This window comes from Dama dama, chromosome 10, assembly GCF_033118175.1.
Source record: "Dama dama isolate Ldn47 chromosome 10, ASM3311817v1, whole genome shotgun sequence".
NCBI lineage: Eukaryota > Metazoa > Chordata > Mammalia > Artiodactyla > Cervidae > Dama > Dama dama.
Window position 1 is genome coordinate 36139220 of NC_083690.1, and position 13032 is coordinate 36152251.

The 13032-nt window shown below is 49.9% G+C and overlaps 1 protein-coding gene and 1 long non-coding RNA gene across 2 annotated transcripts; one reads left to right on the plus strand and one right to left on the minus strand.

Annotated features, from left to right (window-relative positions):
• Positions 1-310: 310 nt before the first annotated feature.
• Positions 311-6921, minus strand: AP1S1 (adaptor related protein complex 1 subunit sigma 1). Its single transcript, XM_061153505.1, has 5 exons — positions 6800-6921; positions 4739-4917; positions 3802-3910; positions 2388-2525; positions 311-1097 (listed from the first exon to the last, which is right to left on the minus strand). The coding sequence occupies exons 1-5, from the start codon at positions 6800-6802 to the stop codon at positions 1050-1052; spliced, it is 477 nt and encodes a 158-aa protein (XP_061009488.1). The 5' UTR covers positions 6803-6921; the 3' UTR covers positions 311-1049.
• On the plus strand, positions 5764-12780 carry LOC133063755 (uncharacterized). Its single transcript, XR_009694490.1, has 3 exons — positions 5764-6670; positions 9235-9516; positions 12273-12780. It is a non-coding gene; the product is annotated as an uncharacterized LOC133063755 (long non-coding RNA).
• Positions 12781-13032: the final 252 nt, after the last annotated feature.

Here is a 13032-nt window from a genome sequence, read left to right on the forward strand (position 1 = left end):
GGGTAGCCATTCCCTTCTCCAGGGGATCTTCCTGACTCAGGGATTGAACCTGAGTCTCCTGCATTGGCAGGCGGATTCTTGACCACTGAGCCACCAGGGAAGCCCTGCATAGGACATACTTATCCTAAAAAAATCACTATTCATTATTATAAGAAATTGAGCTGGGTGTCCTCTTTTGTTTTTTGACCCTAAATGGGGCAATCCTAGTTCCAGGGAAGAGTGGAATGGAATGGGCAGGGTTCAGTTTCTGTCCTCACTGATCCCAGCAGCCCTGCCTACCTTCACAGAGCCTAAGCAAGCCAAAGTCCAGAAATGCTTTTCCTTTTATTTCAGAGAGAAGGAAAAAGAATCAGACACTTTCCCCACCCACCCCCTTAGCTCCTGCCTCACCCAGAATTGAAGAAGAGTGAAGGAGGGACAGGGCCCAGTCTTCTGTAAAGCCTGCCCTCCCCCCAGCCCTCCCTTCCCTCAAAATAGCAAGGTTAGAAAAAAATTAACTATGTTGTTCCTCCCCGGGCACTGGACAGAGGCCCCACTGCAGCCAAGAAGGAAGGGGAGGGGCAGATGAGGGAAAAGGACTTCCCTCTGGAGACACAGAAGTCCCCCTCCCAGGCAGAGAGGCCGCCCGCCCCCGCCCCCAGCTGGCTGCGGAGAGGGCTGGAGGTAGGTTATGGGGCAGGGAGAAGAGAAGAGCCCTGAAAACCTTTTCCCTTTAACCTGACATATTTATATATTTACAGTTATAAGGGTGGGGGGAAGTTTGGGGTGACACTGGTTCTTCAAAGGCAGGGAATGAAAGCCCAATAGCACCCCCGACTTGGTCACATTTTCCTGCCTCCTAGCTCCTTAAAACCTTCAGTGGGAAAAGGGGAAACAGGAGGTAGGGGGTGGAGGGAGGGAATGTTTGAGGGTCCTGAGCCCACAGCTCACTGCAGAAAAAGGTGAGGCAGCAGAGCAGGCGCAGCTGGGTCCCACCAAGAGGAAAAGGGCCACCGACGCCCCACCTCTGCACCAGATCCCCACATCTCCACTCGGCCCCGGGGCGGGGGCTATGCCAGACCCATCTCCTCCAGCACACTGCGTGGCGACTCATCCTCCTAAGGCAGAGACAGACAGAGGGTGATGGGGAGACACCAGGAGAGACAGGGTGAGGGTGAGGGGGGCGGGGAGGGCAGCAATCACAAGGGCAGACCGGGGTGGGGGGGGGACACAGAGAGACACAGGGGAGAGGGGAGAGAGAAGCCCAAGTAAGCCCAAGGCTGGAATGGCTGGCGACCCTTCAGGGGAGCACCCCAGCCTCCTGAGACCACCCTGTAGAGCCAACCGAGGCCACCAGGCTGAGTCCACCACCACCCAGAGAACCCAAAGCCAGAAGCTTGGTGAGCAGGGGCCTTGACCTTACTCGCTGAAGGGAAGGGAGGAAAATGGGGGCTCGGGGGGCTGGGAAACCTGCTTTCCCAGGGCTGGAGGTGGCAGATGGTTGGGTGGGACCTTTTTTTTTTTCCTCCAGAGTCGGGGGAGGCGGTAAGAAGTTGGCATCGGGTCCCCGAGGAAAGGTGGACCAGACTGCAGAGAGATGAGTCATAAGGGTCTGAGCAGAGCACTAGTGACAGGGTGGGTGTGTGAGTGCCAGGGCACGTGTGTGTGTGTGTGTGTGTGTGAGAGTGTGAGAGAGAGAGAGATGAGGGGAGCTGGACCAGTGAGGTGGCAAGTCGGATTCTACCCTTTCTCCTGCTGCATGGATGAGCCCCCCTCCTCTTCTCCCCCTCCTCAGAGCCAGCTCAGGCCGGCTTGCTCATCACTGCAGGTTCCGGTGACTCATCTCCTTGCACCAAGGCTCAGCAGTGGCACAGCAGAGAGGGGGCAGGCAGTAATGGGGTGAGGGCGGGGGTGTCGCATAAAAGAGAGAATCAACAACCAGGTGCCCTCAACCCCACCCCCCAAATCCCCAGGGCAAAATTCTGCTTCTCAGCAGCAGAGGCTTTGAGTATGTGTGTGTGTTTTACAAAAAGGGAAAACCCTACGGAAGAAAAAGAATGACCTATTGTGTGCCCCTTCCCCAATTCTCCGGGCAACCCTAAAGACCAAGAGAAGCATGGGACAAAGGTGATCTGGCTGGGATGAGACACTCTGGGTCTCGGGAGAAGGACGGGGGAATTGGTCCAGGTAGGCTGTCTGCCACCCCCACTATCTCCTACCCTGAGCAGTCAGGGCTTGAGGGCCAGCTGGCCAGCCTGGCAGCGTGGGGGCCAGACGCCACAGGGAGGGGGGCCATTTCGGTAGCGGCGGGAAGCGGGCAGCTGGGGTCCGCAGGCAAGGGGTCCAGGGTAGGGAGGGCGCCCTCGGCCACGGTCCTCTTCCTCCTCCTCACTGTCCCGGACCCGTACCTCCTGCAGTAGGTCCGCCTGCTCGATGGCCTTCAGCACACTCTTCTTGGAGGTGTCCTGGACGTCTCCCCCCATCAGAAACTCATCCAAGATGAAGTAAGCCTTCTCAAAGTTGAAGATGATGTCCAGCTCACAAACCTGGGGGTGGGGGAAGGAGGCAGAGGTGAGGGTCAAGGTGCATTCTCCCCCATCACCTGCACCCCAGCCTCCCCAGCTCTTTCCCCACCTTGGCTCCGTGGCCTTCATGACCACTCCTCTTCACCTTGGGTTCTCGCCCCAGGTCTATGTCCTCCCAACCCCTAGGCTTTCGTCCTGGGTTCAGCTTTTCCTTCTCCTCCTTGCCTCTCCCTCTGTGATCGTGAGATATTAGTTGCTCAAGTCTACCCTTGACCCTGACTCCTGTTGCCTTCTCTCCTAAATCTATGGCACAAATCCTACCAGAGGTTGGGTCAGCTTCCCTGCACATCCCCACCCCACCCCCTGTACCCCCAGGCGCTGTGACAGAGCAGGGAACTCAGAGACTCTGGATCACCGAATAAATGACTTCAGTTCTAGGCCGCACTCTGACACTAACCAGCTAACTCTTACTTTAGTCACTAAGTCATGTCTGACTCTTTTGTGACCCCATATACTGTAGCCTGCCAGGCTCCTCTGTCCATTCGATTTCCCAGGCAAGAATACTGGAGTGGGTTGCCATTTCCTTCTCCAGGGGATCTTTCCAACCCAGGGATCGAACCCACGTCTCTTGCATTGGCAGGCGAATTCTTATCACTGAGCCAGGAAAGCCTAGAAGGAAACCAGCTAACTCTACATGCCATTTAACTTCTCTGAGTCTGTTTTCTCTTCCAAAAATGGAGACACCAACACCTACTCATGGAATGAGGAACAAACAGGAGAACCTGAAAGCTCTTTGTAAACTGTTAAGTAAAACACAAATCATGGAGTTATTACTATTCCCCATCTAAAATATGACCTCACTGCCAGTGCCCAGACTGTAGTTCAGATCAGTTCATTCAGAATCTCTGGGGGTGATACCCAGGCATCGCTACTGTTTAAAAAAAAACTACAGAAGACTCCAAAGCAAAGTCAAGGTCAGGAACCACTGATACTATCTGAATGTGGCCTCTGACCTTGTGCGGGAAGTTTGAGCTGAGCTCTAGATGGATTGATTAAGTGGCAGATTCTGGTTCCGACCCTTCTCCCGCGGCGGGTCGGTGGGGCGGGGGTGGGGGGGTGGGGGCGGCTGATTAAGAGGCATGGCTAATAGGCTTAAGGCTTAAAGAGGGAGATTAATTACTGTTCTCACTGTTCCAACTTCCCCATTCCTGAGACAGGACAGAGACTGGAAGGGTCCCAGCATCTGGTAGAAAGAGGGGATTGCCGGGCATGGAAACGGGTAGGTGGAGAGACTTACGCTGCCAAAGTATTTGTCCAGGAGCTCCACATATCGGTGGATCAGCTCCAGCGTGATGAGCTCATTGTCTTGGCCCTCGATGGCACAGCAGAAGTAGAGGCTGGCGTATCTGAGGACAGGGACACAGGAGGGATGGATGGCTGGGAGTGCTGCCAGGGCTGCTTCGGGACCCAGGCATTCCGTGTCCGAACCTCCCGTTTCCCCCCACTCCTGGATCTGTGTCCTTACTGGACACAGGTGGTGTAGCTCCAGGGTAAGCAAATAGTAATTCACTGTGTCTCTTAGTGCCTCTCATCAACACAGGCAAAGACACAAGTTCTTTCCCTCTTGACCTCTGACCCATTCAGTTTGACTCAGCAAAAACCTGAGCCAACAAATTCACCTGCTCAGAGGAGGAACCACAAAGAGTTTGTGTGTCTGTGAGTGTGTGAATTGGCAAAGTGGCACAGGGTCTATGATTGTTCAGTGAGGCTGCAAGGGATGTGTGCAATCAGTAAGATCGGGCCTTTGGGACAGAGGGTAGGTGCATGAAATAGGCACCAGGCTTGAGCAAAACCAAAAGGGAACAAGAATCTCTTCAAGGTGATTTTGGAAAGTAAAGGATGGCTGGAGTTCATCACTGCCTTCCAGATGTCCTTAGCTCTCAGCTCTCCCAGACCTAGTTAGTTAAGTGTTAGCGACTCTTTGGACTGTAGCTTGCCAGGCTCCTCTTGCCATGGGATTCTCTGGAGCAGATAGCTATTCCCTTCTCCCAGGGATCTTCCCAACCTAGGGACAGAACCCAGGCCTCCTGCATTGCAGGCAGATTCTTTACTGTCTGAGCCACCAGGGAAACTTTGCCAGACGTACGGGACTGCCTATTTCCCAGCCAGCTGAACCCATCCCAGACCCCAGTCAGGCAGGATCCAGGCAGGTCTGAAAGTAAGTGAGGAGTCACCTCTTGTAGACAACTTTGAGGTCCCTCCACTCCAGGAAGCTGCACATCTTGGGCTTGCGTGCCAGGACCACCTGCATCAGCTCGCGAACCATCTTCTTCCGCTCCTTGTCTGAGGTGGCCAGGTACCATTTCTGCAGCCGCAGCTTCCCCTGCCGGCTGAACAGGAGCATGAACCGCATCTGGGGGTGGGGGGTAGGGAGAGGAAGGAGGAGTCAGAGCCGAGGTTTAGAGCTTTGATTCTCTGAGCTTGTTTCCTCCAAAACCACACAGTCCCAAACTCCTCCCATTCAACTCTTCTCTCCTCATAGACCCTACTTTCTTCAAAACATCAGCCCTTCTCGTCAACTGGGGATTCCCATCAGCAAGTGCCTTTCCTTGGAGGGGGCATCAGAGCTTCTGAGTCTGTTGTGTGGGTTTGAATCCTGGCTCTACTAGTTGAGAAATTTGCCCTGGTCATTACTGCAGGTCTCTGGGCTTCAGTGCCCTCGTGTGTCAGATGGAAATAATAAAAGTACCTACCTTACAGAATTGGTAGGTGGAACTGACATAGGAAATAGTGCCTGGCACGAAGTAAGCACTATAACACCTTGGATGTCATTATTATTATTCCTGACTTGCTGTTTCCTAAACCTGGTTTCCTAAGGTCAGTAAAATGCTAGCACAGTGACTAGCAGCCCCTTAGTTGATGGCAAAGAGATGTCTGCTTTCTTTCCTGCTCTTTCTACCCACCACCATCCTAAAATCAGGTATTTTCTTTCCAAGAAGCTACCCCTCTGCCCCATCCTAGCCATACACCCTAGCCAATGTCCCCAACACACTGCCCTCCATTCCTATGCCCAGTGGTATCCTTTATGTTAGCACAAGATACCAGGACCCCCTAGATTCCACCACCCTCCACTCTACTCAGCCATCCAGGCATCCAGCCAGAGGTATTCCTTTTTTTTTTTTTTTTTAAGAGGTATTCCTTTTTTCTTCCTTTTAGGGTGCCTCCCTAACATGCCCACACCTCCCCAGATACCAGGTGATCAATTTCCCTTTCAGTTCCTCAGTTTGGACCGAGCCATTCTGGGTGACTCGCCTAGAGAATGTTCCTGGAATGAGCACTAGGAGGTGGAGCAGGAAGACATGCAGAGTTCTCGCTACCCCGTGCACCCCCAGTTTCCCATTTCCAGGGGGTGGGGGCTCCAGGCCACATCCTGGAGTCATCTCCCTCCCCCTGTAGCTCTTCTCTCCGTGTATGCCACCAGGGCTGGAGTCCTGGGTATGTGGGACACTGCTAGCCTAGACGGCTACAGATCTGAATTCCAGAGAACTGTATTTTTTGCTCGCGGGGAAGGGGAAGCGCTGCTAGCGTGGCCGGAGGGCAAAAGAGTAGTGCAAGGGAGGCTAGGATGGGAGGGTGGGCCAGGGAGCAGGAAGACGGAAGGCCTGCGTTCCGGAAAGAGGATAGGGTAGGGGGGCGGAGAGCCAAGAGCACCGGAGCCGGGAAGCCAAAGCCTGGGTCCCAGAGAGCAAAACTCGAGCCCACCTGGCTTCCCCCACCTCATCCCCGCCTCCAGGTGGGCAGGACGACAAACCGAGGCAGGACGTCCACGCCTCGCACCCGGAACGATCCCCTCCCACACACCGGCCTCCCCGCAGGCCGCCGCTCCACTCTGGGCTGCACGTGGACGGAGGGTCTCGGAGACAGGCGACCCCCGCCGCCTCCGTCCGCCAGCAGGCCCCCGAGCCCCCGTTCCTCGCGCGAGTTCCCTGCGGCAGTGATTCGGACCCCTGAAATCGCGACCCGCGCGCTGCCCCTGGCTCCGGACGGTCCCGCCGCCCCCTAGTCACCTCCCTCTCGCCCTACAAATGCGCCCACTCCCCGCCGCTTCTCCCAAAAACCATTTCCAGCTGCTCTTCCTTCCGAGGCCGGCTCGCCCACCCGCCCAGGTAAGTGAGGGCCTCTGAGAACTGGAAGAAGGAAAAGAGCGGCTCTCACAGAGGGCAGCCCCCAAGGACCCCTGCAGGTGCAGCCCACGCCCCTCGGTCCCCCCTCCCCTCCCGCTTCGCACAGCCTACCATCCTGCAGCCTCCGGCCCTGCGCGTCCCTCTTCGGCCACCGTAGGCGCCAGCTCCACTCCCTTTCTTACCCTTTCGCCTCCTTCCCTCCCTCTCGCTTGAAGCCACGCCCCGTCCGCCAGGGCGCCGGGAACCAATGCGCTGCGTACTGCGCAGGCGCCGACGCCGCGGGGCGCGCGGGCGGGGCCGGAGGCGGCGAAGCGGTGGCCATGGCAACCAGGTCCTTGACTTCAGCTTTGAGTAGCCCTGTCGTCATGGAAACAAGGCTGTCTGGTGGGCTGGTTGGAAGATGGGGGAGGAGGACAATGAGGTCCTCGCGCTTTGGAACCTAGGGGGGAAAAGGCGGGAAAAGGGGTGAGAGGTGGATAAGATGACCCCTGGAGTTTGTGAGGAAGTAGGGTGATTTAATGGAAGGGGTGAGGGCGATTGAGAGGGAGCAGGGTGGAAACTATCTGTGGAGAAGGAGGAATGATGAGGAAGGCAAAGACAAAGGGTGGTGGTGGGGCAGGTATGAGAAAAGTATGGAGCTCAAAATAGATATCTACTGAGAACCTGCTGGATGCAACAACACTCGAAGTAAGAGAAAGGTGTAGGTAATGAGGCAGACGAGAAATAAAAAGAGAAGAGGAGAAGCTGATAGAAAAGTGATGTAAGGAAGAGGATGAGAAACATGATTAAGAGGAAAGAAAGAGGAAGAAATAAAGAAAATCTTGAAAAGTTAGCATGGGTGAAAGCTAAAAGGGACAGTGTAACACAGACACGAGTGTAAAGATGAGACGGAGGTAAATTGCAATACATGTTTTTTGACAGGATTTGCAAGTGTGAGTGTCTACATGCTAAAGGACTTTGCATATACATGGATAAGAGGAAATCTTAAATTTCGTCATGCCAAAGCTTAATGGTATATTTCTAGACAATTGTTGGTAACTAATGATGAAGTGACTTAGCAGCAGCAGCAATGATGCTGTTATTTTTGAGTAGCACTTGAAGCAATTGTTGGTAAGGCCCTACCTGTCTCCACTTTGTGTTCTTTTCTTCTTACTCTTTTTTTATGGAGGTCATATGCTTTAGTTGCAAGATGGTGGGCTTAATTCACCTGTGATGCAATCTGGTCTCTGACCCTTACCTGATGTACAGTCTAGGGTGGGTCATTTAAACCTCCATTTCCTCATTTAAAAAATGAAGATAGCAATACCAACCTTGCAAGTCTGATTTGAGGCTGGATAGAAAGTATCTGAAACATTGTCAACAGTTGATATTGTAATATCAGTAGTAATTACTGATAACAGTAGTAATTACTACTATTTGCTTTTCCCAACTTCTTTCTTCTAGTACTTTTTCTTCATCCTTTCTTTTTCATGTCCTTTTCTCCTCTGCCTATGACATAGGCTTGCCAATGGCATAGATGTTGGCTGAACTATCTTGGTGTTATTTTTTTAGGTCAGAAATAATATCAATAAGGTAAGTTGTTAAAGTTAGAAAGGGTACTTTGTTACAGAGTGAAAAGAAGGAATGAGAGTGTGTAAGAAGGACAGAAGGCAAAATAATAGAATGTGCTCATAGGGGAGAGGAGAAGGTTGTTTATAAAGAAGTAATGAACAGTGAGGCAAAGAAGAGATCTAGGCAACAGCCCGAGGAAGTGCGGAAGATCCAGAGATGTAAGCTCCTACACTCCTTGAAAAGATGGCATTTTCTAGAATTCCTTATCTCAACATGCTGTGCCTAGCTGCAGAAAAGATAAGATTCATGAGAGAATTGTTAGAAATATGGGTTTTGCTCATATAAAATCAGAGATCTAAGTGGTTTAAACTAGCTAGAAGATGGACTATGTTTCTTCATTGTTAGTGAATGATATACATAGATAGTCTATGAGTTAGAGACTCCAATAAACTTGTATCTGCAGGTGAGTTTGGATTTGATGCAGTGGGAAGTTGGGAGTCATTATGATTGTCCAAGCTGGTGAATAACTTGGTGAAAACATTTTCAGAAGGTTAATCTTATAGTAATATGGGGATGATTTGAAAGAACAAATGGAAGGCTGCAAGATCATCTGCGACAGGAGTCCCCAACCTCCAGGAGCTAATGCCTGATGATTTAAGGTGGAGCTGGTGTAATAATAATTGAAATAAAGTGCACAGTAATTATAATGTGCATGAGTCATCCCAAAACCACCCCTAGGCATGCATGGAAAAATTATCTTCCATGAAACTGGCCCCCGGTGCCCAAAATATTGGGGACCACCAGTTAGAAGGCAGTTTTGGGAATCTAGACACAAAGATGAAATGAAAAGTGAAAGTGAAAGTCACTTAGTCATGTCTTACTCTTTGGGACCCCATGGCCTATACAGTCCATGGAATTCTCCAGGCCAGAATACTTTCCTTTCTCCAGGGGACCTTCCCATTCCAGGGTTTGAGCCCAGGTCTCCCACATTGCAGGTGGATTCTTTACCAGCTGAGCCACAAGAGAAGCCCAAGAATACTGGAGTGGGTAGCCTATCCCTTCTCCAGCGGATCTTCCCAACCCAGGAATTGAGAACCGGGATCTCCTTTACCAACTGAGCTATGAGGGAAGCCCATGGAGTTCGACAAATTGGAGAGATACCTGTAACGGGCCAATCAATTGAAGCTGTGAACTCATCTAAGTAGAGAAGGAAGAAGAATCAAAGATGAGCCTGAAGGATTAGTGATGCCATTTGTATACATGGAAAAATAGAAGAGGTGAGATTCTCCTTCATAGGTACCATTGGTCTTTGTATTGTTATCTGGCAAAGCCCATGCTGACACCGCCCTGAGCCTTCCCTCATCTGGTTGTAGAAGTAGTTCTTGCAGTGGGTGGAAGGGGGGTCCATATGGCCCCCGAAGCCTTTCATTTCTGAGTCTGTGATCTGTCTTTCTCCCTCTTCTGATGATGCTCCCTGCAACCATTTTTGGCTCATTCTTTAAGTAGTCATTGTTCTCTGATGATGTCATTTGGAGTCATCTCTGAGGTTTTTTTTTTTTAACTTCTTTTTTTAACTAAGCAACTGAGACCTTATCATATGCTGTTCATAAGAGTCCTGAATACTTTGTGTGGTAGATGTTTGCCATTATTTCTCACTTCCCTGGCTCTAAAACCCCTTCCAAGGGTTTGGGAATCCTCACATTATGATGCCAGGGGGAAATAGCACAACCTTGCAGTGTAGCATTTGAATTTGCTTTTTGTGCCCATAGCATGAGCCTGTCTGCTGGACTCGGCCAATCCATGCACCCACCTGGACTTCGATCCAGGAGGGAATGAGGTGGGGATGGGGTAATGAGGACAGGTAAGGGTCCTGAATCCTTTGACTTCTGAATTCAAAGTATTGAATTTGAATTCTGAAGGGTCCTGAATACCTCTGAATTCTGGCAGAGGGTCAGAGGACAAAACCTAGGGTGCAGGTAGAGTGGCACCAATGGCAGCGTCCTGTGCGAGTGAGGGGTACCATGTAGGCATCCCATGATTTGTGATTAGGGCCACTGTCTCTAGCATGAGACCTGCTGCTGGTTCTCTGGCCCTCCTGACAATTCCTTGAGCTCCCCAGTTTCCTTTTGTGTTTCATTTAGCCAGAGTAGGTTTCAATCCCCGGTAACTCGGGACTCTGGTAAACTTGGTGATCAGGTTGTACCGTCTGTTGACCACACATGTGAGTTGGCCCCACCTGTTCAGCTGGTTTGGAAGCGCCTGGTGGGATGGTGTCTTACTCATCTTTTATTTTTTTACAACACCTATCACGGTGCTGGTTGATTGACTTCAGTTATGATTGGTGTGCATGTTACCTAATCTAGATCTTTTTTTAAATTTTAATTTATTCATTTATTTTTGTCTACGCTGGAGCTTTCTCTGGTTGCGGTGCCCACTGCGATGGCTTCCCTTGTTGCGGCCCTCAGGCTTCAGTAGCTGTGGCTCAGGGTCTCTAGAGCTGGTGCTCACTAGTTGTGGTGCACAGGCTGTTGTCCGCAGCACATGGGATCTTCCCCGATCAGAGACCTAACCTGAGTCGCCTGCCTTGGCAGGAGGTGAACTCTTCACTACCGGACCACTAGGGAAGTCCTAGATATTTAAATCTTACTTCTCACCCCAAATATGCTAAATTCTAATTTCAAAATAGTAGTACCTATATAGTATCTATTATTCCTGCTAGGGGACAAGCTGTCTTCATTTTCTTTTTCTTGTAAAAATAGTTATTTGGCTGCACCAGGCCTTTGTTATGGCAGGCAGTATTTTTAGTTGCGGCAGGTGAGACCTAGTTCCTTAACCAGAGGTGGAACCTCAGCTCCTCTCCATGCGTTAGGAGCGCGGAGTCTTAGCCACTGGGCCACCAGGCCTTCTTTTTCTGTTGCTCCTGTGTTGAGCACAGTGCCTGGCACGCAGCAGGTGCCACTGTTTGTTGAATAAATGTACTGGATTCCCCCACTCGAAAGTTCCATTGTCATCTCAAACTTCCTTTGCCACAAATGAGTACCTTCCTCCTCCCTTCCCCTGAAACCATCCCATCTCTTGGTTTCCCAGCTACCTTTTTCTTAGTTTGCAGACTCTAAGCCTTGGACATGAAGGGTAACAAAAAGTATGGCTGTTCAAGGGATAAAGATCAGACTGCTTGGTTGGACTAAGAGAAGGTGTATGAAAAAAGGGGAGTCGACTGGCTCGGTTATCAGAGGAGGGAGGCAGCCATCTGAAAACCACCCTGGTGACTTGGGGCTTCATTCTCAGATGACTTGAACCTGCTTGCTGTTATTTATTTTTCTTTGTGATTTTGTTCACATTGTTTTCTGGAATGCCCTGCCATTCTCTCCCAACAAACCCAAATCCCTCTTATTCATCCTATAAGTCTGAACCAAGCAGCCAGTCCTGATGACCCTTTACACTCTAGTCTCGTCTAGTGACTATTTCTTCAGTGTTCCTTTCAACCATTTTTGCAGTGACTTCCCAGGTGGCACAGTTGAAAGAAGCCACCTGCCAATGCAGGAGATGCAAGAGACACAGCTTCCATCCCTGGATTGGGAAGATCCCTCAGAGTAGGAAATGGCAACTTGCTCCAGTATTCTTGCCTGAAAAATTCCACGGACAGAGGAGCCTGGTGGGTTACAGTCCATGGGGTTGCAAAGAATCGGACACGACTAACTGAGTGACTGAGCACGCAGTATACCCACAACATTTCAGCTTTTTGATGTCTCTTCTCTGTAGAGGCAGGCAGACCTTATTTTATTATGCTTTGTTTTATTGTGCTTCACAGATCCTGAGTTGTTGTTGTTGTTTTTTTTAACAAGTTGAAGGTTCATAGCAACCCCACATTGAACAAGCCTCTTAACACTATTTTTCCAACAATATTTGCTCACTTCACATCTCTGTGTCACATTTTCGTAATCCTTGTGATATTTTAAACTTCTAAATTACTATGATCTTTGTTATGGTGACCTGCGATTGGTGACCTTTGATATTACTGTTGTAACTATAGATGCAGTGGAAAAAGCAGGAGGACTAGAAGAGGAGCCTGAAGATGTGACTGAATTGCTATAATCTCATGATAAAGCTAATGGATGAAGAGTCTTTTATTCCAGGTGAGCAAAGAAAGTAGTTTCTTGAGATAGAATTTACTCCTGGTGCTGTTGCCGAGAAGAAGGCTGAAGTGACAAGGAAGGAGTGACAGTATTACATAATCTTAGTTGATAAAGCTATGGCAAGGTTAGAGGGCATTGCCTCTCATTTTGAAAGAAGTTCTGCTATAAGGAAAGTGCTATCAAACGGCATTGCATGCTACGGAGAAACTGTGAAAGGCAGAGTCAATCAATGCAGTCGATCATTGTTGTCCTATTTTAAGAAATTGTCACAGCTGTCGCAGCCTTTAGCAGCCACCACCCTGATTAGTTAGCAGTCATCAACATCAAGGCAAGACCTTCCACCAGCAAAGAGATTAAAATTATGATGGCTAGTATTTCTTAGCAATAAAGTATTTATAAAGTCCATACATGTTTCTTATTTATTTATTTTGCAGTAGAATTGGTATGCAACATTATATTAGTTTCAAGTATACAACATAATAATTCGATATTTGTACACACTAGAAAGTGACCCCCACGATAATCTAGTTAATGCCCCGCCACCATAAAATTGATGCCCTCAAATCTTTTTCCCCTCCAAATTCCTTCCCCTCTCATAAACAGATAATCTATTCTGTGTATCTGTGAGTGTTGTTTTGTTTTCTTTCCTTTCACTTA

Bases quoted from the DNA above. Each gene is read 5' to 3' on its own strand.
- AP1S1 (XM_061153505.1), bottom strand. The intron at 3,911-4,738 runs GTGACTCCTCAC...CCCTGTCCTCAG, and splicing joins CTCAAAGTTGTCTACAAGAG to ATACGCCAGCCTCTACTTCT. The intron at 2,526-3,801 runs GTAAGTCTCTCC...CCCCACCCCCAG, and splicing joins TGGACAAATACTTTGGCAGC to GTTTGTGAGCTGGACATCAT.